The 21,066-nt window shown below is 42.6% G+C and overlaps 1 protein-coding gene across 2 annotated transcripts; it reads left to right on the plus strand.

Moving 5' to 3' along the window:
• Positions 1–970: 970 nt before the first annotated feature.
• On the plus strand, positions 971–20,880 carry POLR2D (RNA polymerase II subunit D). 2 transcript variants are annotated; one of them, XR_013358975.1, is made up of 5 exons: positions 971–1,124; positions 8,506–8,686; positions 14,850–14,945; positions 16,089–16,227; positions 20,638–20,880. XR_013358975.1 is itself a non-coding variant. In XM_077861242.1 (4 exons), exons 1-4 carry the CDS (start codon positions 1,052–1,054, stop codon positions 16,165–16,167), a joined length of 429 nt encoding a protein of 142 aa, XP_077717368.1. In that variant the 5' UTR covers positions 971–1,051; the 3' UTR covers positions 16,168–16,471. The 2 variants fall into 2 exon arrangements, 1 of the variants encoding a protein (XP_077717368.1); XM_077861242.1 differs by lacking the exon at positions 20,638–20,880 and having other exon boundaries at positions 16,089–16,471.
• Positions 20,881–21,066: the final 186 nt, after the last annotated feature.

Consider the following 21,066-nt stretch of genomic DNA (forward strand, 5'->3'; position numbering starts at 1 on the left):
ACAGTCATAAGCTCTGGCTATGCTATATAATCTATTATTCTACCCAACATATTTCTACTGGAAATATACAAATTAATTTTATAAAAGTTATTATATTTATAAATCAAAGGAATACAAGCACATATTCTTCTCTGGCAACATCTTAATTCATTTTTAAAAAAGATTATTTTTTCGTAAGAGACACACACAGAGGCAGAGACACAGGCAGAGGGAGAAGCAGGTTCCCTGCGGGGAGCCCGACGCGGGACTCGATCCCGGGACCCCGGGGTCACGCCCTGAGCCAAAGGCAGGCGCTCGACCGCCGGCCACCCAGGTGCTCCGGATTGGCTTACTTTTCTACGTATCATCCAAATGTTTCAACAGATGAATTAAAGGACTGTCAGCATCACTCTCCAGCTGCTTGGAAGCATCGGAATAATCCACTACAAATAATTCTTTTAAGTTTATTTATTTTTAGTAATCTCTACACCCAAGGTGGCCCCGAGATCAAGAGTCGTACGCTCTTCCCACTGAGCCAGCCAGGCGGTCCCAAATTAATTTTTAAGATTTTATTTTTACGTGACCCTTACACTGCATGTGGAACGCGAACTCGCAACCCTGAGATCAAGAGTCACAACCACCCACTAGCCAGCCACCCTAATCAGTGGTTTAAGTGACTTAAAGCGCTGCAAGAAAGTCCCCTGTACGTTTTCAGGGCCACTAACCCTCCGTCCACAACGGGAGCTCCCGGGGTCTGAACCCCACCCACAACCTTACGACCCCTCAAGACGCAGAGGCCGAGGCTCGCCGAGGACAAGTAACCGGGCACAGCACGAGCCACGCAGGTAGCCTCGCGGGACTAGGAAGGGGCGTCCGCGCCTCCCACACCGGCCTCCTCTCCTGCCCTCCCGCCGGCCACGCCCACCCGCCCCGCCGGCCACGCCCACCCGCCCCGCCGGTCACGCCCACCCGACCTCGTCGGCCACGCCCCTTCCGGGGCCGAGCCCCGCGCCCCTGCGCTTCCGGCGTGCGCGTTCGGCGGCCCGCGCGTGGACCCCGGCGCGGTGTGCCCATGGCGGCTGGAGGTAGCGATCCGCGGGCGGGCGACGTCGAGGAGGATGCCTCACAGCTCATCTTTCCCAAAGGTGGGGCTGGGGCTGCGCGGCTGCTCCCGGCTGTCCCGCGTGTTCGCCGCAGGCCTGGCGTCCCCACGGACGGGCAGGGGCAGAGAGGATGGGGATGTGGCGGGAGGGGGCCCCCGCGGGCCACGGTGCCTCGACAGGGGCCAGCGGGATTCCAGCCTCTATCCTGGAGCCGTTGGCTCCTTTTTACTCGTTTAAGTCGTTTATTGTATGTGATGAACCACCAAGTGCTGCAGAAATAGACGAGGATGAACAAAGCCCACTCTGGTTAAGGTGAGAAGGACAGACTTTAGTAAGGGGGCTGGGGCGTCTGGCCGGCTCAACCCGTACAGCATGCCAGGCTTTTTTTTTTTTTTTTTTTTCCTATTTTCTTTCGAGAGGGCGCGCATACAGGGTGGAGAGGCAGGGCCAGGGGACGGGGAGCTGGCGCCGGGACTGGATTTCTGGTCATGACTTGCGCCAAAGGCGGACGCTCAACCACTGAGCCACCCAGGCAGCCCTAGCTTGCTGGTCTTAAGCTCCGGGTCACGAGCTTGCGCGAGGAGCCTGCTTTAAAAAAATAAAAATGAAATTCGGGCACGATTGCAATAGGGAAAAGAGGCTAGCGTGGACTGAACTCAGTTTCTGTTTGTACGGAGGTGATTGGGCGTTTTAAAGGAGAACGAAGGAACGAAGGGGTTGCCGCGTCTCCGTAGATCAAGGAAGTGAAAAATTAAAAAACGCGGAAAGGGGGATTGGTGCATTTGAAACCCATTTGAGGGTTTATGTCATTTATGTTAACTGGCGCTTATGGAATTTAGGCTTCCGCTCTCCCACAGCTCTTCTCTGAACTCAGAGACGGGCCCTGTCTCTAGGTGTTGGCTGGGACAAGCCGTAAATTATTAACGACAGCTGTCAGTTTTCAGCTCGGTAGGCGCTTTATTTTTTTTATTGCATTTTTTTAATTTGAATTCAATCTCCCAACATATTGGTAGGCGCTTTAAAGAGTCAACCTAGGCAATTAGAAATTGTGTCAGTATTTTGTTCATGTCCTTCTGGGCCACATATGAGGCCCAAAAGCAGGGCTCAGAGGAGCCTGGCTAGAGTTTGGTCAGAAGGCTACAAGTACAGCACATTTTTGTTGTCAGTGAACTTTCTTTGTGCAGTGAGATGTACTTTATTTGTAATTTAGAAACCGAAAATAAGCAGGAAGCTTAAGATTTTAAAATACCATATTTTACAGGTACTGAAGAATGCAAGTAAATACGGGAAACCTTAACAATACCCACCTGTTTTAAAATTATTGCATACATAGGAAAAAGTGAAACTCCACACCCTTTCACCCAGAGGGAATACTGTACACAATTAGTACTTACCGTTCCAAGCTAATTTTATGTTTATGAATAAATATTTATGTACAATTTTTTCTTTGTAAAAATGAGATTATGCAAGAGGAATGCTATAGCCTTTTAAAATTTTGATGATATATTATGTAGAACTGTCCTGTTTTTTTTTGTTTTGTTTTGTTTTGTTTTGTTTTTAAAGCAGCTCTAGGCCCAATGTGGGGCTTGAGCTCACAACCCTGAGATCGGGTGTCCCATGCTCTATGGACTGAGCCAGCCAGGTGCCCCATCATGTTCTTTTAAAGGGTGAGAAATACTTAATGGTTTACCATAATACTTTTTTTTTTATCTGTTGATAGACATATAGGTTGCTTCCAATTTTTTATTTCATTGACTCAAGGTCAAATATTTCCGTAGGATAGCCTCATGAAAGTTTCTGGCATAATAAAAGTATATGTTTATTTTTTTAATGTGTGATAACTCACTGGGAGATGGTCTCTTAATATATGATAAATTAAGCCAGTTTTTTGTGCTTGGGTTTTGTCTGGGTACTTTTTATTTATTTATTTTTTTGCACAAAATATTTATTTATTTTTTTATTTTTTTATTTTTTTTTGTTTTTTTTTTTTTCAAAATACTTATTTTGATAAAAGCAGGTAACATCTGGTACATGAAAATTTTGTTGAATTAGGTATAATTAGACCTTAGATTCTGTCAGTTAACAGTGTGTCAGAGTTTGGAATATCTGTTTAACTTCTCAGCTCATATGGGGATACACAGTGATTTTTATTTATTTTTATTTTTTTATTTTTATTTTTTAAAGATTTTATTTATTCATGAGAGATACAGAGAGAAGAGAGGCAGAGACACAGGCAGAGGGAGAAGCAGGCTCCATGCAGGGAGTCCGATGTGGAACTCGATCCCGGGGCTCCAGGATCATGTCCTGAGCCAAAGGCAGACGCTTAACCGCTGAGCCACCCGGGCATCCCCTACACAATGATTTTTATGTAGTTTAGAATATCTGAAGATGGGGGACTTCTGAGTTGCTCAGTGAGTTAAGCGTCTGTCTGCCTTTGGTTCAGGTCATGATCCTGGGGTCTTGGGATCTAGACACTTGTCCAGTTCTCTGCTCAATGGGGAGTCTACTGCTTCCTCTCCTCTGCCCCTCCCCCCCGCTTGTCTCTCTTTCAAATAAATAAATAAAATCTTTTAAATAAAAGGGGGGACGCCTGGGTGGCTCAGTGGTTGAGCATCTGCCTTTGACTAAGGGTGTGATCCTGGAGTCCCAGGATTGAGTCCCACATCGAGCTTCCTGCAGGGAGCCTGCTTCTCCCTCGGCCTGTGTCTCTGCCTCTCTGTGTGTCTCTCATGAATAAATAAATAAAATCTTTAAAAAATAATAAATAAATAAATAAATAAATGGGAATATGGGAGCGCTTGGTTTGCTCCATTGGTAGAGCATGCTACTCTTAATCTCGAGGTCAGGGGTGGAACCACCCCTATGTTGGAGGTATACTTTGCTTTAAAAAATATATGTGAAGATACATAGAAACAACAGTAAGTACTTAAAAGATAAGGAAAGCCTTTGCTGTAGATAGAAAGCAAACAAATGTGTGCTAATTCTGTGGGATGGAAGAACAGGTGAGGCAACTGAAAGCGTCTTGAGAGTTTGTAGTTAGTTTTCACAGCATCTTTGCCAGAAAAATAAAATTTTTTTTATCCACAAGAGACCCAGAGACACAGGTAAAGGGGGGAGAAGCAGGCTCCCTGCATGGAACCTGATGTGGGACTTAATCCCAGGACTCCAGGATCACACCCTGAGCCGAAGGCAGAGGCTCAGCCACTGAGCCACCTGCATCTCTCTCTCTCTCTCTCTCTTTCTCTCTCTTTTAAGATCTTATTTATTTTTTCATGAGAGACACAGAGAGAAGCAGAGACACAGGCAGAAGGAAAAGCAGGCTCCATGCAGGGAGCCCAACATGGGATTCGATCCCGGGATTCCAGGATCGTGCCCTGGGCCAAAGGCAGAGGCTAAACCTCTGAGCCACCCAGGGATCCTCTCTCTCTCTTTTTTTTTTTTTTTTTAAGATTTTTTTTATACATGAAAGTCACACAGAGGCAGAAACCTAGGCAGAGGGAGAAGTAGGCTCCTACAGGAAGCCTGGTATAGGACTCGATCCCAGGACCCAGGATCACGCCCTGAGCCAAAGGCAGAGAGGCTCAACCACTGAGCCACCCAGGCATCCCTGGAACCATACACTCCAATATGATCCCCATTTCTCCGTTCCCTCAGCTAAAGAAATCCCCTAGAACATTTTGTACCAGAGAGAAAAATATGTAATATGAGAAGATCATCTGAAGTTGCCACCTTTACCATAATAGTTGTAATGGAGTGTCCTCAAGAACATTCACAGTTGAGGTACTGGCCAAGGAATATTTTTCTTTCTTACAGGAACGGGAATTAATAAATTGTGGCTATTCTTAAAATACCAGTGCAGAGGAAGAATAACATACCTGGTTTGGCTGCTTTGGTCTTTCATTGTTTGAAAGGAGTGAGAGTGATGTGTAAATAGTACTTGGACATTACCGTGAGTGAGGAATGGGGGCAGGTGACTGGCCTCCTGGTGTCCTGAAAGCGCTATCCTGTTTTAACAGGTACATTTCACTTAGTACAGAAAGTGAAGCATCTTTCATTGGGCCCATTTTCCAGAAGCCTTAAAAACATCAATAGCTGTAATAAACTTGGGAGATGATTCTTGTTAGTAACTCTGGCTTAGACTCTTGATTTCCTCTTCTTCTCTTCTCTTCTCTTCTCTTCTCTTCTCTTCTCTTCTCTTCTCTTCTCTTCTCTTTTCTTTTTTTGGCTAAGATTTTATTTATTGATGAAAGAGAGAGCCCACAGAGGGGGAGCAGTAGGAAGAGGAAGAAACAGAAGCAGGCCTCCTGCTGAGCAAGGAGCCTGATGCAGGGCTCCATCCCAGGACCCTGAGATTGTGACCTGAGCCAAAGGCAGATGCTTAACCAACTGAGCCACACAAGTGCCCCTGTAGCATTAATGCTACAGCCTCAGAAGCTGAGACTAATCCATTCTTTAGGTGCTGTTGCTGCTTTTTCCTCCTATCATGTCACTTGTGACTGTCACTTCGGAGATTTGGAGCCATACACTCCTTTTTTTTTTTTTTTTTTTAAGATTCTATTTATTCATGAGACACACAGAGAGGCAGAGGAAGAAGCTGGCTGCCTGTGGGGAGCCTGCTACAGGACTCAATCCCAGGACCCCAGGATCACAATGTGAACTGAAGGCAGACTCTCAACCATGGAGCCACCCAGGCACCCCTGGAACCATACACCTAATATTTCATGTCCTCTTGATTCATTGCTCTGAAGCAGTAGTTTATTTGTACACCACTGCATCGATACAGAATGGGCAGTGACCTGCACTGGACAGGAATTAGCTCTGAGAGGTTCCTCTTGCTTAAACTCTGCTGACCTCTGGTAGAAAATACCTTTTTGGTGCCTATTAGATTTAGGAGTAATGAGAACTTTTCAAGTAAAAATATTGTTCCCCCCACCCCACATACACACCCAGCCCACAGATGGTTGTGGAAGCAGAGTGGAAGTTCTTGTCACCTGGCCTGAGAAAGAGGCATTACTCAGATGGTGTTAGTGATTTCCCCAATAGTAAACATACCCATGACCCATGGAAATGCTAAATTGTAAGTAATTTTGGATTTTCCTCATTATTATTCCTCAGTGTGGGATTAGAAACATGAATCTATGTTTATGAACGGTTCCTACTGTGGAGGAACTCACTGATAAGGAACAGTCAGAAACCAATTCTAGGGACACCTGGGTGGCTCAGCAGTTGAGCGTCTACCTTTGACTCAGAGCGTGATCCTGGAGTCTCAGGATCGAGTCCCTCATTGGGCTTCCTGCATGGAACCTGCTTCTCCCTCTGCCTGTGTCTCTGCCTCTCTCTCTGTGTCTCTCATGAATAAATAAACTTTTAAAAATAAATAAATCCAGTTTTTATTTTATTTTATTTTTAATTTTATTTATTCATGAGAGACACAGAGAGAGAGGCAGAGACACAGGCAGAGGGAGAAGCAGGCTCCATGCACCGGGAGCCTGACGTGGGCCTCGATCCCAGGTCTCCAGGATCATGCCCTGGGCCAAAGGCAGTGCTAAACCACTGGGCCACGGGGGCTGCCCAAATCCAGTTTTTAAAGTTTGCTCACTGGTATTCTTCCTATTCAAGAAGAGGATTATTATTACTTTTAAAGATTTTATTTATTCATGAGAGAGAGAGAGGCAGAGGGAGATGCAGGCTCCATGCAAGGAACCTGACGTGGGACTCGATCCCCGGACCCCTCCCCAGGATCACAACCTGGACCGAAGGTAGATGCCCGCTGCTGAGCCACCCATGTGTCCCAAGAGGACTCTTATTATTTTAATTTTTAATTTAATATTTTAAATATTTATTTATTAATGAAGAGGATTATTTTTAAATGTGTATCAAGGTTGAGCCCAAATGTCCATCGGCTGATGAATGGATAAAGATGTGACACACATACACAATGGAATATGATTCAGCCATAAAAAAGAATGAAATCTTGCCATTTGCAACAATGTAGATGGACCTAGAGTATCATGCTAAGCAAAATAAGTCAGAGAAAGACAAATACTATGTGATTTCACTCACATGGAATTTAAGAAACAAAACAGATGAACATAGGAGGAAAAAAAGGGGGCAAACCAGAAAACAGACATTTAACTACGGAGAAAAAACTAAGGGTTGCTAAAAAAAAAAACAACAACAAAAAAAAACTAAGGGTTGCTAGAGGGGAGGGGGGGATAAGTTAAATGGGGAATGGGTATTAAAGAGGGCACTTGTTGGGTGTCATCTGTAAATGATGAATCACTAAATTATACACCTGAAAATAATAATATACTGTATGTTAGCTGGAATTTAAATAAAAACTTGAAGCTAAAAAAATTAGTTACAAGATTTGTGTGATAGTAAATATTTGAAGTAGGTTTATTGTTTGTTTTTTTTTTTTTTTTTTAATTTTTTATTTATGATAGTCACACAGAGAGAGAGAGAGGCAGAGACACAGACAGAGGGAGAAGCAGGCTCCATGCACCGGGAGCCCGACGTGGGATTCGATCCCGGGTCTCCAGGATTGTGCCCTGGGCCAAAGGCAGGCGCTAAACCGCTGCGCCACCCAGGGATCCCTTGAAGTAGGTTTAGTTGGGGAACTACATAAGATTATGAAATCTAGAGGGTAGGGACTTATTTTTTATTTTTTAAAGATTTTATTTATTTATTCACGAGAGACACACAGAGAGAGAGATGCAGAGGCAGAGGGAGAAGCAGGCACCATGCAGGGAGCCTGACATGGGACTTGATCCCGGGTCTCCAGGATCAGGCCCTGGGCTGAAGGCGGCACTAAACCGCTGAGCCACCCGGGCTGCCCAAGGGTAGGGACAAGTCCAATAGTATGTAATAGGTAGTGATCTGGGTGAATGAGTAAATAACAGATTTGTACAGGTACAAAAATAGAATTTGGGATGCATTATTAATGTGTGTTTCCAAATACTTGGCCCTCCCTAAGATGTAATAATTCTTAAAGTTTTGAGTATAATATTAGTATTGTGGAACTAGATTATCAGTTCATGCAAGCTACAGAGAAATAATTGTTGATTATGCTCTATTTTGAAAATCCTAACTGGCCTAATTAGGGTAATGATGTGTTATTATAGGATAATGATATGTCATTGTTGTGACATATCACAACACACATCCTGTGTTGTAGCACATCCAGGTCAGGTTCTTTGATGTTAGAAACTGTCTAGCTGGACTGAGCTAAGTGTTAGTATCTCATGAACTCTACTGTCCCTTGTGGTAGACTGGTCTGGATGAAGATAAAGCTGTGGGATATTGGGCCTCTGGATTTATGCAGGGACAGAAATTTGCTGCTAGTCTTGAAGGCAAAATGAACATTTAGAAGCTGTCTTTTGAAGGAATACTTTCAGCTGACATTTATGCTTCTCACAAATAGAGTTTGAAACAGCGGAGACATTACTAAATTCAGAAGTTCATATGCTTCTGGAGCATCGAAAGCAACAGAATGAGAGTGCAGAGGATGAACAGGAACTTTCTGAGGTCTTCATGAAAACTTTAAATTATACAGCCCGTTTCAGCCGTTTCAAAAACAGAGAGACCATTGCCAGTGTCCGTAGGTGAGTGCTAAAAGAAAGTTTTTATTAATCCAAACTGTTGGGATCCCTGGGTGGCACAGCGGTTTGGCGCCTGCCTTTGGCCCAGGGCGCGATCCTGGAGACCCGGGATCGAATCCCACGTCAGGCTCCCGGTGCATGGAGCCTGCTTCTCCCTCTGCCTGTGTCTCTGCCTCTCTCTCTCTCTCTCTCTGTGACTATCATAAAAAAAAAAAAAAATCCAAACTGTTGGACATCTGTGTAAAATGCTTTTGCTTCTACTGCCACTGCCACCACTGCCATCCCATGGTCATCATCTGTACCTTTAATGTAAGAAAAATAATATCTGTCTGAAATTTAAAAATTGCTTATGAGATCAAAATTCTTTTTGGCCACCTTTCCACATACCTAAAATCCCAGTGGTCATCCTGCACAGTAACCACTGTTAGTTGGTTATTAGCCTTCCAGATCTTTTCCATGTATTCACATATATATTTTATATATGTATAAAAAATATATATATATATATAACACATAACAGTGTTTTGTGAGTTTTTTTTAATAAAGTGGGCTTATTTATTTAAAATGTCTTCAGGATCTTTATATGTAATTAAGTATAAATCAGGAGCATTCTTTCTGAATCTTTGCTGTACTTCTCAGAAGGCAGCCTTTAGCATTTTTTTCTAAGGCATTGCGTCTCAAATTGGGTAACCTGGAAAAACATGATGTACTAAGGCATATAGGAAGCCACAGGAAAAAAACACATCTTCAAACATCAGTTTTATTTGATGGTAGGTGATTTAAAAGACTTCTACATTAAAACAAACAGATACCAGCATATAGTTGAATAAAACAAAAAATATATGTGAATTCCTGAATTAAATTACAAGACTTAAAACCTTACAGATGCAGAAAGTCATTTGAGCCTGTGCCCCCCAGGTCACCTAGGGATACTTGTGTGCTCTGCTCTGGTGAAAATGTTTGAGAAGTACTGTCCTTAGGAAAAGCAGGTATACAAAAAAAGATGTATATACACAGATACTTTTCAGAGAGCTACTTATAATAGCCAAGGACAGGGAGAAACGTTAAACATTCAACAGTAATTAAATAAATAGTGGTAAATCATTTGGTGAATATATGGTCATTCAAATTGTGGTAGAAAATGAAATCGAAAGATGTTCCCACGTTAAGTGTGCAGAAAATGAAGGTGATAAAATTGTATATGAAGAATAATCTGTTCTAAAAAGTGAATGTACGCATGGAGAAAAGATTGGAGGGAAATTTGCAGAGTTTCCGAGCAAAACTACAAGCTGTTGGGCCTAGGAGATGACCTGGACAGATGAAAGTAGACTTACACATTCAGTATTTTAAACATGTTGGTTCTCCCCAAATTAATGTATACATTTAGTGCCATTCTGGGAGCGCCTGGGTGGCTTGGTTGAATGACTGACTCTTGATTTCAGTTAAGGTCATGATCACAGTGTCATGAGATGGAGCCCTGCATTAGGCTCTTGTAAGAATTGTCAAAAAAAAATTTTTTTTTTGAGAAATATGAAGGGGAGAATTCGTCCTAAAAGATGTAAAACACATTAAAAACTGATAGCAATTGGGACGACTGGGTGGCTCAGTGGTTGAGCGTTTGCCTTTGGCTCAGGGTGTGATTCCGGGATCAGGTCCCCCATTGGGCTCCCTGCAGGGGGCCTGCTTCTCCCTCTGCCTATGTCTCTGCCTTTCTCTGTGTCTCTAATGAAAATAAATAAAATCTTAACAACAAAAAAAAACAACTGATAGCAATTAAAGTGGTGACACTTTGGCATGAGAATAGATCAGAGGGGGCAGCCCCGGTGGCGCAGCGGCGCAGCGGTTTAGCGCCGCCTGCAGCCTGGGGTGGATCCTGGAGACCCGGAATCGAGTCCTGCATCGGGCTCCCTGCATGGAGCCTGCTTTTCCCTCTGCCTGTGTCTCTGCCTCTCTCTTCGCTCTCTCTGAACAAATAAATGGATAAATCTTAAAAAAAAAAAAAAAAAAGAATAGATCAGAGGGAAATAATTTTTTTTATAACTTAGCGAGTGAAAGCACTCAGGGTGGGGGAAGAGCAGAGGGGAGGGAAAGAGAGAATCTTAAGCAGGCTCCCCACCTAGCATGGAGCCCACTGTGAGCTCATCTCAAGACCCTGAGTCCATGTCCTGAGTCAGAATCAAGAGTCCGAGGCATAACCAATTAAGCCACCCAGGTACCCCTAACGGGGAAATATTTTATTTTTTTTTTATAAAGATTTTATTTATTTATTCATGAGAGATACACAGAGAGAGAGAGAGGCAGAGACACAGGCAGAGGGAGAAACAGGCTCCATGCAGGGAGCCTGACGTGGGACTCGATCCCAGGTCTTCGGAATCAGACCCTGGGCTGAAGGTGGCGCTAAACCGCTGAGCCACCCGGGCTGCCCGAGGGGAAATATTTTAAAACAAAGTTCAAAACCTATACCTTATACCAAACTTAATTCCTAAGGAATTAAGGATTTGAATACAAACCATGGTGAATAAAAGTGCTTTGTGATAATATGAATGTTTGTATTATTTTGGCTGTGGTTAGTAAGACTTTTAAATGAGGGGAAACTTGATTGACTAGTAGAATATAAGCTTTGTGAGAGCAGGAACTTGGTTATATTCATCACTGTGTAACCTGATTGTAGGCACTAAATATAAATAGTGAATAATGAATTTGTATAAAAATCTTTAAACTTCCCTACATCAAGTTAAATGCCATATGCAAAATGTAAGTGTAAATAAACGGGGAAAGGATTGATAGCCTTAATTTTTTTATATCCTTAATATTAAAAACTCCCAACAAAGAATTAATAAAGAGATGACACCAGTTTTTAAAAATGTACAGTCTCCAATTAGAGGCTCAGTTTGAATGAGAACTTCAAATGGCTAGCTAATTCACATGAAATAATGCTCATCTTGAAGGAAATCAAAGAAATAGTAAAAGAGGTAAGTAGATTTGAAAAGGTTAAACATTGAGAAACCTACATGTAATGAGTAGGGGAAATAGTATTTATTGCTAGTGGAAGTGTGTACTGGTAAAGCACTTCTAGGGCACTCTCTCTCTCAAGACTCATATCCTTTGACTAGGTAATTCAACCTCTAGGAATTTATCTTTAAAACACATAATAATTGGGATGCCTGGGTGGCTCAGCAGATGAGTGCCTTTGGCTCAGGGTGTGACCCTGGGGTCCCGGGATCGAGTCCCACATTGGGCTCCCCTGCATGGAGCCTGCTTCTCCCTCTGCCTGTGTCTCTGCGTCTCTCTGTGTCTCTCATGAATAAAGAAATAAAATCTTAAAAAAAAAAAAAAAAAACCCACATAGTAATCAATCAGGTACACACAGAAGTATACATGATGTTCAAAACATTATTAAAATGGTAAATTGGGGATCCCTGGGTGGCGCAGCGGTTTGGCGCCTGCCTTTGGCCCAGGGCGCAATCCTGGAGACCCGGGATCGAATCCCACGTCGGGCTCCCGGTGCATGGAGCCTGCTTCTCCCTCTGCCTGTGTCTCTGCCTCTCTCTCTCTCTCTCTGTGACTATCATAAATAAATTAAAATTAAAAAAAAAATTTAAAATGGTAAATTGGAGGGGCACCTACTGGGGTATGGGCAGCTTCTGACTCTTGGTTTAGACTCAGGTCATGATCTCAGGGTCGTGAGAATGAGGTTTTTTGTTTTTGTTTTTTTTTAACTTTGTTTATTTATTCATGAGAGACAAAGAGGCAGAGACACAGGCAGAGGGAGAAGCAGGCTCCATGCAGGGAGCCCGACGTGGGACTCGATCCAGGGACCTCAGGATCACGCCCTGAGCGGAAGGCAGGTGCTCAACTGCAGAGCCACCCAGGTGTCCCAAGAGAATGAGTATTTTGTTGGGCTCTGCACTCAGCGGGGAGTCTGCTTGAAATTCTTTTCTTTGGGGCATCTGGGTGGCTTAGTGGATGAGCATCTGCCTTTGGCTCAGGACATGATCCCTGGATCCTGGGATCGAGTTCTGCATCGGGCTCCCTGCATGGAGCCTGCTTCTCCATCTGTCTATGTTTCTGCCTCTCTCTGTGTGTCTCATGAATGAATAAAATCTTTAAAAAAAAAAAGAAAAGTCTTCCTTATCTTTTAAGAAAAAAATAAAATGGTGAATAATTGGAAACCGTTGAAATGTTCAATAACAGGAAATTTGGTATATAAATCCACAGCCTTTCAGTGGAATGCTGTCTTCAGGGTGGAGTTATTCGTGTACTAATGTGGAAGACAACTTCTGTGTCGTTGACTGAAAAAAGGCCAATCAGAATAACATTTGTTACGATTTATTATTTTATTTTATTTAAAGATTTTATTTATTTATTCACGAGAGACACAGGCAGAGGGAGAAGCAGGCTCCATGCAGGAAGCCTAACGTGGGACTCAATCCCGGGACTCCAGTATCATGTCCTGGGCTGAAGGCAGGGGCCAAACCGCTGAGCCACCCAGGGATTCCCTCTTTTGTTTATTTTAATTATATTGTCTCAAAAATTTTTATAAAGAGGAAGGGAAGGGGAATCTCCATGAAAATGTTAATAGTTATTTCTCAGGATTTCAGGTTATTTTCACCTTTTTGGTGTTTCTTTGTATTGTTTATAAGTGAGCTTTTTTTTTTTTTTTTTAAGATTTTATTCAGTTATTCATGAGAGACACAGAGAGTGAGAAAGAGGCAGAGATCCAGGCAGAGGGAGAAACAGGCTCCATGCAGAGAGCCTGATGCGGGGCCTGATGGGACTTCAGGATCACGGCCTGGGCCGAAGGCAGGTGCTAAACCCCTGAGCCGCCCAGGGATCCCTGAGCATAGGTTCATTTAATAACAAATCCCTCCACACAGATATATACACTATTTTATAAACTTCCCATGTTAGTAAGTTTACAATATTAAATAAATTAAGATAGCTTTTACTGAGTGACAAAGTTATGAAACAATGTGTGAGTTTATATTCTAAAACAGAAAAGTATTTGGAATGGTACACTAAGATAATAGCATTGATTCTGTTTAGGTAATGATATGGGTAGCTTTTCTTTTTCTGTCCTGTATTTTCAGAATTTTGTATGATAACTACAATGCTTATAATAGAATAATCACAGTAAATGTTTTGTTTCTGAACAGATAATTAAGGTCTCTGAAACCAGATTTACTGTGGATGAGCTCTTATTTTAAGAGCTAAATGTGTAAGAAGGCAAGATTTGACAGTGTTTTAGACAATTTGAACTAGAATAGAAGTGCATTTAAAATAAGATGCAAAAATAGGGATCCCTGGGTGGCGCAGCGGTTTGGCGCCTGCCTTTGGCCCAGGGCGCGATCCTGGAGACCCGGGATCGAATCCCACATCGGGCTCCCGGTGCATGGAGCCTGCTTCTCCCTCTGCCTGTCTCTGCGCCTCTCTCTCTCTCTGTGACTATCATAAATAAATAAAATTAAAAAAAAAAAATAAATAAAATAAGATGCAAAAATAAAAGAAGATGCAGTTTACACAAATATTTGTACAAAGTAAGGTATGCCTATATTTATTTTTTAGGTAAGTTTATAAGATTTTATTTATTTATTTGACAGGGAGAGAAAACACAAGCAGGGGGAGTAACAGGCAGAGGGAAAAGGAGAAGCAGGAGTCCCACTGAGCAGGGGAGCCTAATGTGGGGCTCCATCCAGGACTCTGGGATCATGATCTGAGCTGAAGGCAGACGCTTAATCAACTTTTAGATAAGTTTAAGAGAATTTCCTTCCAAGTCAAAATACACAAACATCATGTATTTGTAATAAAATTAATGTTGAAAGAAGCAAGGTACAGTGATAAAAGCAGAGAACAGCAAAATAAATTCTTGGGAAAGGTTGTACAGTCCGTAAATTACATAGTAATTTTTCAAAAGTTAAAATAGGGGGTTCTCAGGCCTGATGTGCTCTGATTGCTTTTGTGTCTGCCTGATTTCATTGTAACTTTGTGTTCTCCAAGAATAGGAACAGGAAGTGAATTTAAAGTAGATTTTGCAGCCAAGCTTAACCATGTAGAAATAATTGGAAGTGCTTTACTTTTTTTTCATACTTGTTAACTACTTTTCATTCTCTTTTCCTACTCATCATTCTTTGATTTTGTTTGTTTTGATTTTCTTCACCATGATCAGCTTGTTGCTCCAGAAGAAGCTTCATAAGTTTGAGTTGGCCTGTTTGGCCAACCTTTGCCCAGAGACTGCTGAGGAGTCAAAGGCACTGATACCAAGGTAAGCACCGCTGTGCTGAGTTCTGTGTATAAAATTCCTACAAGTAGAATCACTTTGTCTAAAAAGTATGTATTTTTAAAATCGGGACAGATAGCACCAACAGGGTGTGAATATGATTTGTAGCCATGCCAGCTGTTAGCAAAAATGTGGACCAGCTGAATCTCTCACATTGGTGGTAGGAGTGCAAATTATATCTTTTTTATTATTATTTTTATTTATTTTATGATAGTCACAGAGAGAGAGAGAGGCAGAGACACAGGCAGAGGGAGAAGCAGGCTCCATGCACCGGGAGCCCGACGTGGGATTCGATCCCGGGTCTCCAGGATCGCACCCTGGGCCAAAGGCAGGCGCTAAACCGCTGTGCCACCCAGGGATCCTAGGAGTGCAAATTAGTACAGTCACTTTGGAGAGCAGTTTGGCTACATCTAGTAAAGTTAAAGATGATTATACCCTGTTATCTAAAAATCCATTCCTGGGTACATGCCTAAAAGCAGCTCATACCATTCTACAAGGAGGCATGTATTCTAATGTTCATTACTGCAGTGTTAGTGATAACAGAAGCTTGACAGTCAGTAAACGAGAGGATGGATAAATCATTTATGTAGCAGTGCAAAAATTAATGAACTGGAACAATATGGAGTATAACTAATACCAGAATCAATTCGGAGTGAAAAAATTTGCAGGATAAATGTATTACAATGTCATTTCTTAAAAGTTTGAAAACAGTGCTGCATATGGCTTGTAGATACCTTTATATATGTATATAATAATAAGTTTAAAAATATGTATAGGAATGATGAATACAAATGCAGGATAATGGTTATTAATTCTGGGGAAGGTATTGCAATGGGGGGAGCATACACAGAGCCATTAATTTATTCCTGTTGTGTTTATTAAAGAAATCTAAATCAAGTAGGGGTAGCTGTTAGGGTTAACATATTTTTATACTTTCTTAAATCTTTGAAACACTTCATATGTGTTTAAAAGGAATGGCAGAAATAAAGCTGAAGGTAGAGGTGTCAGTGTTTAGAGGTAAATGGAGAAGTGTATAAGTGGTGCTCAAAGATGAGCATGTGTTCAAAAGAGTGTAGGGAACATTGTCAATTCCTGAGATACTCATTTCTTTTGGTTTTCTTCTTGTAGCTTGGAGGGGCGGTTTGAAGATGAGGAGCTACAGCAGATTCTTGATGATATCCAGACCAAGCGCAGCTTTCAATATTAGTCTCCAAATATTGCTCCACTGCTGAGGGAACTGTGTCCCAAGCCCATCACCACTGACCAGGTGTCTGGAGCTGACTTACACGGAAATACTATTGCAGAAGACAGTTGGGCTTCCTTTGGCTAGAACAAGTTAGCTTGGTCTCAGTTTAGGTTGCTGTTTTAGACTTAACTCCGAGACCATGGTAACCTGGCCTTCCCTCTTGGAGGGGGAGGCGTGAGGGGTGATGCGCATATAAGCTACACTAGTGACTACCTTCTACCACAGTTTTGGTACCTGTGTTATTTTTAAATTGTTTTTGTTTTAAGATTGTGTTTGGCTTTGTTTTTTTTTGTCTGTTTTGTTTTGTTTTGAGTAGTCTCTCCCCCCAGTGTGGGGCTTGATCTCATTACCCCCAAGGTCAAGAGTTGCAGGCTCCACTGACTGAGCCATTCAAGCACCCCTTTTTTTTTAAGATTTTAATTTTTTAGCCCCTGTGTTAATTTGATTCCTAAGATCTCATGTTTTAATTTCAGCGTATTTGTAGTTTTTGAAACTACAGGAAACGACAGTCTTATCTCAATGCAAAAGGAAGAATTAAGGGGCCCTTGGCTGATTCAGTTGGTAGAGCATGTGACTCTTGATCTCAGGGTGGTGAGTTCAAGCCCCATATTGGGCTTGGTGCCTACTTTAAAGAAACAAGGAAGGAACCCCAAATATAAACACAAAAGGAAGAATTAAATCAGACGTGTACCATCATCTGAAATTCTTACAGAAAGGATGATGGTGTTAATGACTGAGACAGCATTGGCATCATTGTATTTAACCCAGAAGTCAAGGAAGAAGCTCACCAGGGAAAGTAGTTATACCTGAAGATAACTGCCAAACATGGGGGGCTCGTAGCCTTGGGGTTGATCAGTAATGGGCCTTTTTTCTTGAGTGTTGAAGGATGTAGATTTGGAGGCAGTGGTCCTAAACCACTATTTTCTCACTCCCAGGTTAAGATTTTTTTTTTTTCCTTCATGGGCCAGACTTGAGGGTCTGAACATTTTGAAGACTCCTTGTATGGGGCGTCCAGTCCAAACTCTGTCATGCAACTCAGCAGCAGGTGATATCTGATGGGGTGATTGGGAAGGAGGGAGCCTGCCCCTTCCTGAGCCACTACAGTGAAGTCACTCGATGTAAAGCTAGTTGTTGGAAACTCTTTGATAAATACTCTAAGGATCCCTGGGTGGCTCAGCGGTTTGGTGCCCGCCTTTGGCCTAGGGTGTGATCCTGGAGACCCGGGATCAGGTCCCACATGGGGCTCCCTGTGTGGAGCCTGCTTCTCCCTCTGCCTGTGTCTCTGCCTCTCTCTCTTTCTCTCTCTGTGACTATCATAAATAAATAAAAATTAAAAAAAATTAAAATGTGGATAATAAATGTATCTATTCTGTAGATATTTTCAGATTACTAAAGAGAGCCTATTAGTGTCTGACATGTATTATTCTCCTTTTTCTTTTCTTTTTTTTTTTTTTTTTTTTTTTTATTCTCCGTTTTCTTTAAATCAAAGTTTGAGGGCCGCCTGGGTGGCTCAGTCAGCTAAACATCTGCCTTCAGCTCAGGTCATGATTTCAGGGTACTGCTCAGCGAGGAGTCTGCTTCTCCCTCTCCTGCCCCTTCACTCGTTTTCTCTGTTAAATAAATAAAATCCTTAGGCGGGGAAAACCTTCTTCAGAAAGCAAAATTAACTGGAAGAAACTTCTCTTGAAAATTGACATTCTGGTTTAATGAATATTTATTCAACTTAAGGCTTGAAGAAGCATCACTGAATAAAGTCTGAGTAGCACAAGCCATTCTTATCAAAATGTTTTAAGCTTATTTATAAAACCACTGACACCTACATAGACTTGCATGTGAATGATCATTGTAGTATTTTTTTATTTATGATAGTCACACAGAGAGAGAGAGAGAGGCAGAGACATAGGCAGAGGGAGAAGCAGGCTCCATGCACCGGGAGCCTGACGTGGGACTCCATTCCGGGTCTCCAGGATCGCGCCCTGGGCCAAAGGCAGGCACTAAACCGCTGCACCACCCAGGGATCCCTGATCATTGCAGTATTATAATAGCCAATAACGGATCAGTCTGAATGCCCACCAACTGGTGAATTATAAACAAAATACATATTCTAAATAGCAGAATACTATTCAGCAATAAAAAAAGGAAAACATGAAAGGCAAAATTGCTGAAGCCTGCAGGATATGCCAGTGGTATGACATTTTCAATTTTTATTATGAAAAATTTAAACAGGGAAGCTCAAAAGACCAGTACTTTAATCACCTATTTGCTCATCACCTACATTTAACAGATAATATTTGCTTCACCTCTATTTTTGCTAAGATGCAGTTGAAAGCAGCTCGACACTTGATTGAAATACTTAAGCGTGCATTTTAAAAAATACTTTATTTGTAAGTAGCATTATTGCACTTGGGAACATTGACCAGAATCACCTCATCTCTAATACTCAGTTCATATTTAAATTTTCCTGTGGTGAGTTACGAGCCAAAGGTGAGACCAGTGTTGGTGTAATTTAGAATGAAAGCAGTTATCATCAAGGATCTAAACTGCATGGGATCCCTGGGTAGCTCAGCGGTTTAGCGCCTGCCTTTGGCTCAGGGCACAATCCTGGAGACCCAGGATCGAGTCCTGCGTTGGGCTCCTGGCATGGAGCCTGCTTCTCCCCCTGCCTGTGTCTCTGCCTCTCTCTCTCTCTCTCTCTCTCAATCATGAACAAATCTTTTTTAAAAAAGAAAGGATCTAGGGATCCCTGGGTGGCGCAGTGGTTTAGCGCCTGCCTTTGGCCCGGGGCGTGATCCTGGAGACCCGGGATCGAATCCCACGTCGGGCTCCCGGTGCATGGAGCCTGCTTTTCCCTCTGCCTGTGTCTCTGCCTCTCTCTCTCTCTCTGTGACTATCATAAATAAATAAAAATTAAAAAAAAAAAAGGATCTAAACTGACACTTGTGAAAAATAGACATGTGGTCACTGCCATTATATTGCTGTAAGGAACCTTGACAAAAATACCTGTATGCAGGCTTGGATAAAAACAAACAAGGTAGATCTCGGGTCCCAAGTAGCACTTGATAGTAACACGTCTGCAGTCTTCCTTGATTATCACCAGGAGTGCAGGTGGGTGGACTAGAAGCAGAAGGTGGTGAATGGTAGCAGAGAAAAGCAGGTCTGTATGCCACTGAATCTTAAGACTAGGGTTACGTGCAACTCCTTTCGCTTTGCACAGCACTGAGTAGGCACTTAATAGTAAATGCTGAGTAAATAGCCCCTATTTTGAGAAAGGTCAGTGTGGAGCTTCAAGGAGAGGCAAGAATGTATCAGAGTGAGAAAATCAGAGGGTTCCATGAGTTAGGGTGGTGGGCAAGCAGCCCAGAATATACCTGGCAGCTTTGAATGACAAGCCAAAGGTGTCATTCTCTGCCCTGTCCAACATGGGAGATAATAGCCACATGCAGCTATTGAGCACTTCAGCCTGGTGTGACTCAGGAACAGCATTTTATTTATTTTTTTTTAAGATTTTATTTATTCATGAGAGACAGAGATGCAGAGACAGAGGCAGAGGGAGAAGCAGGCTCCATGCAGGGAGCCCGATGTGGGACTCGATCCCGGGTCTCCAGGATCAGGTCCTGGGCTGAAGGCAGGCGCTAAACCGCTGAGCCACCCAGGGATCCCCAGTTTTACTCAATTTAAATTAAAAAAATTAAATAGTTACTAGTGGCCTGTGGTTACTAGATTGGACAACACAGCTCTCAGCTACCAACACAGCTGTCCTGCAGGCCACTGAAAGAAGGATTTCAGGTAGATTAACTGTTGACAAAAGCAGCAGTAATCATAGGACCATTAATCACAATTTGGAGTTTAATCATATATATCATTTTCTATACATTACGGAGTTTTTTTGTGTAATACAAGTTCTGCTTTTGAAAATCTACCTTGGGGGCAGCCCCGGTGGCGCAGCGGCTTAGTGCCGCCTGCAGCCTGGGGTGTGATCCTGGAGACCTGGGATCGAGTCCCGCATTGGGCTTCCTGCATGGGGCCTGCTTCTCCCTCTGCCTGTGTCTCTGCCTCTCTCTCGCTCTCTCTGAATGAATAAATAAATAAATCTTTACAAGAAAGAAAGAAAGAAAATCTACCTTGGGGTGCCCAGGTGGCTCAGTTGGTTATGCATCTGACTTTGGGTCAGGGCAGGATCTTGGGCAGTCCTGGGATCAAACTCCCCCTGGTTGTGCTATGCACCCAATGGGGAGTCAGCTTCTCCCTCTCCCTCTGTCCCCCGTGCTCTGTCTCTCAAAATCTTTAAAAATAAAAATCTGCCTGAAAAAAAAAGAAAATCTGCCTGTACTACTACTGCTTGTAGACAAAATGATGAAAGTGATTTTAAGGAAACATTTGGCAATAGTGAAGGTGAATAACTACTTTTCCTAATTCATTTTGCCTTTTCAGCGGGCTGGTAACTTATGCTGAATTTAAAAGTCAAGATGTGGACAGCCTTGGGTGGCTCAGTGGTTTGGTGCCGCCTTCAGCCCAGGGCGTGATCCTGGAGACCCTGAATGGAGTCCCACATCAGGCTCCCTGCATGGAGCCTGCCTCTCCCTCTGCCTGTGTCTCTGCCTCTCTGTGTGTGTGTGTCTCTCATAAATAAATAAAGTCTTAAAAAATAAATAAAGTCAAGATGTTATCACCTTCTACGGTTTCCAATACTCATATTTTGTAATTCTAATAAATGTGTCCCAGAGGCAGGATACTTCCAATTTCACGACTGGTATCTTTTAGTAAGTTCTACCTCTATCTCCCAAGCCACGTCAACACCATCTTGTAGCCATGCACGTCTTAAATACATTCTTGTGGAGAGCTTATAAAATGAACTTAACA

Source organism: Canis aureus, chromosome 20, assembly GCF_053574225.1.
Source record: "Canis aureus isolate CA01 chromosome 20, VMU_Caureus_v.1.0, whole genome shotgun sequence".
In the NCBI taxonomy this organism is placed as follows: Eukaryota; Metazoa; Chordata; class Mammalia; order Carnivora; family Canidae; genus Canis; species Canis aureus.

Excerpts from the sequence above, each read along its gene's own strand:
- POLR2D (XM_077861242.1), top strand. The coding sequence starts at position 1,052 with ATGGCGGCTGGAGGTAGCGATCCGCGGGCGGGCGACGTCGAGGAGGAT. Across the intron at positions 8,687-14,849 it reads ACCATTGCCAGTGTCCGTAG|CTTGTTGCTCCAGAAGAAGC; the intron begins GTGAGTGCTAAA and ends CACCATGATCAG. Across the intron at positions 14,946-16,088 it reads TCAAAGGCACTGATACCAAG|CTTGGAGGGGCGGTTTGAAG; the intron begins GTAAGCACCGCT and ends TTCTTCTTGTAG.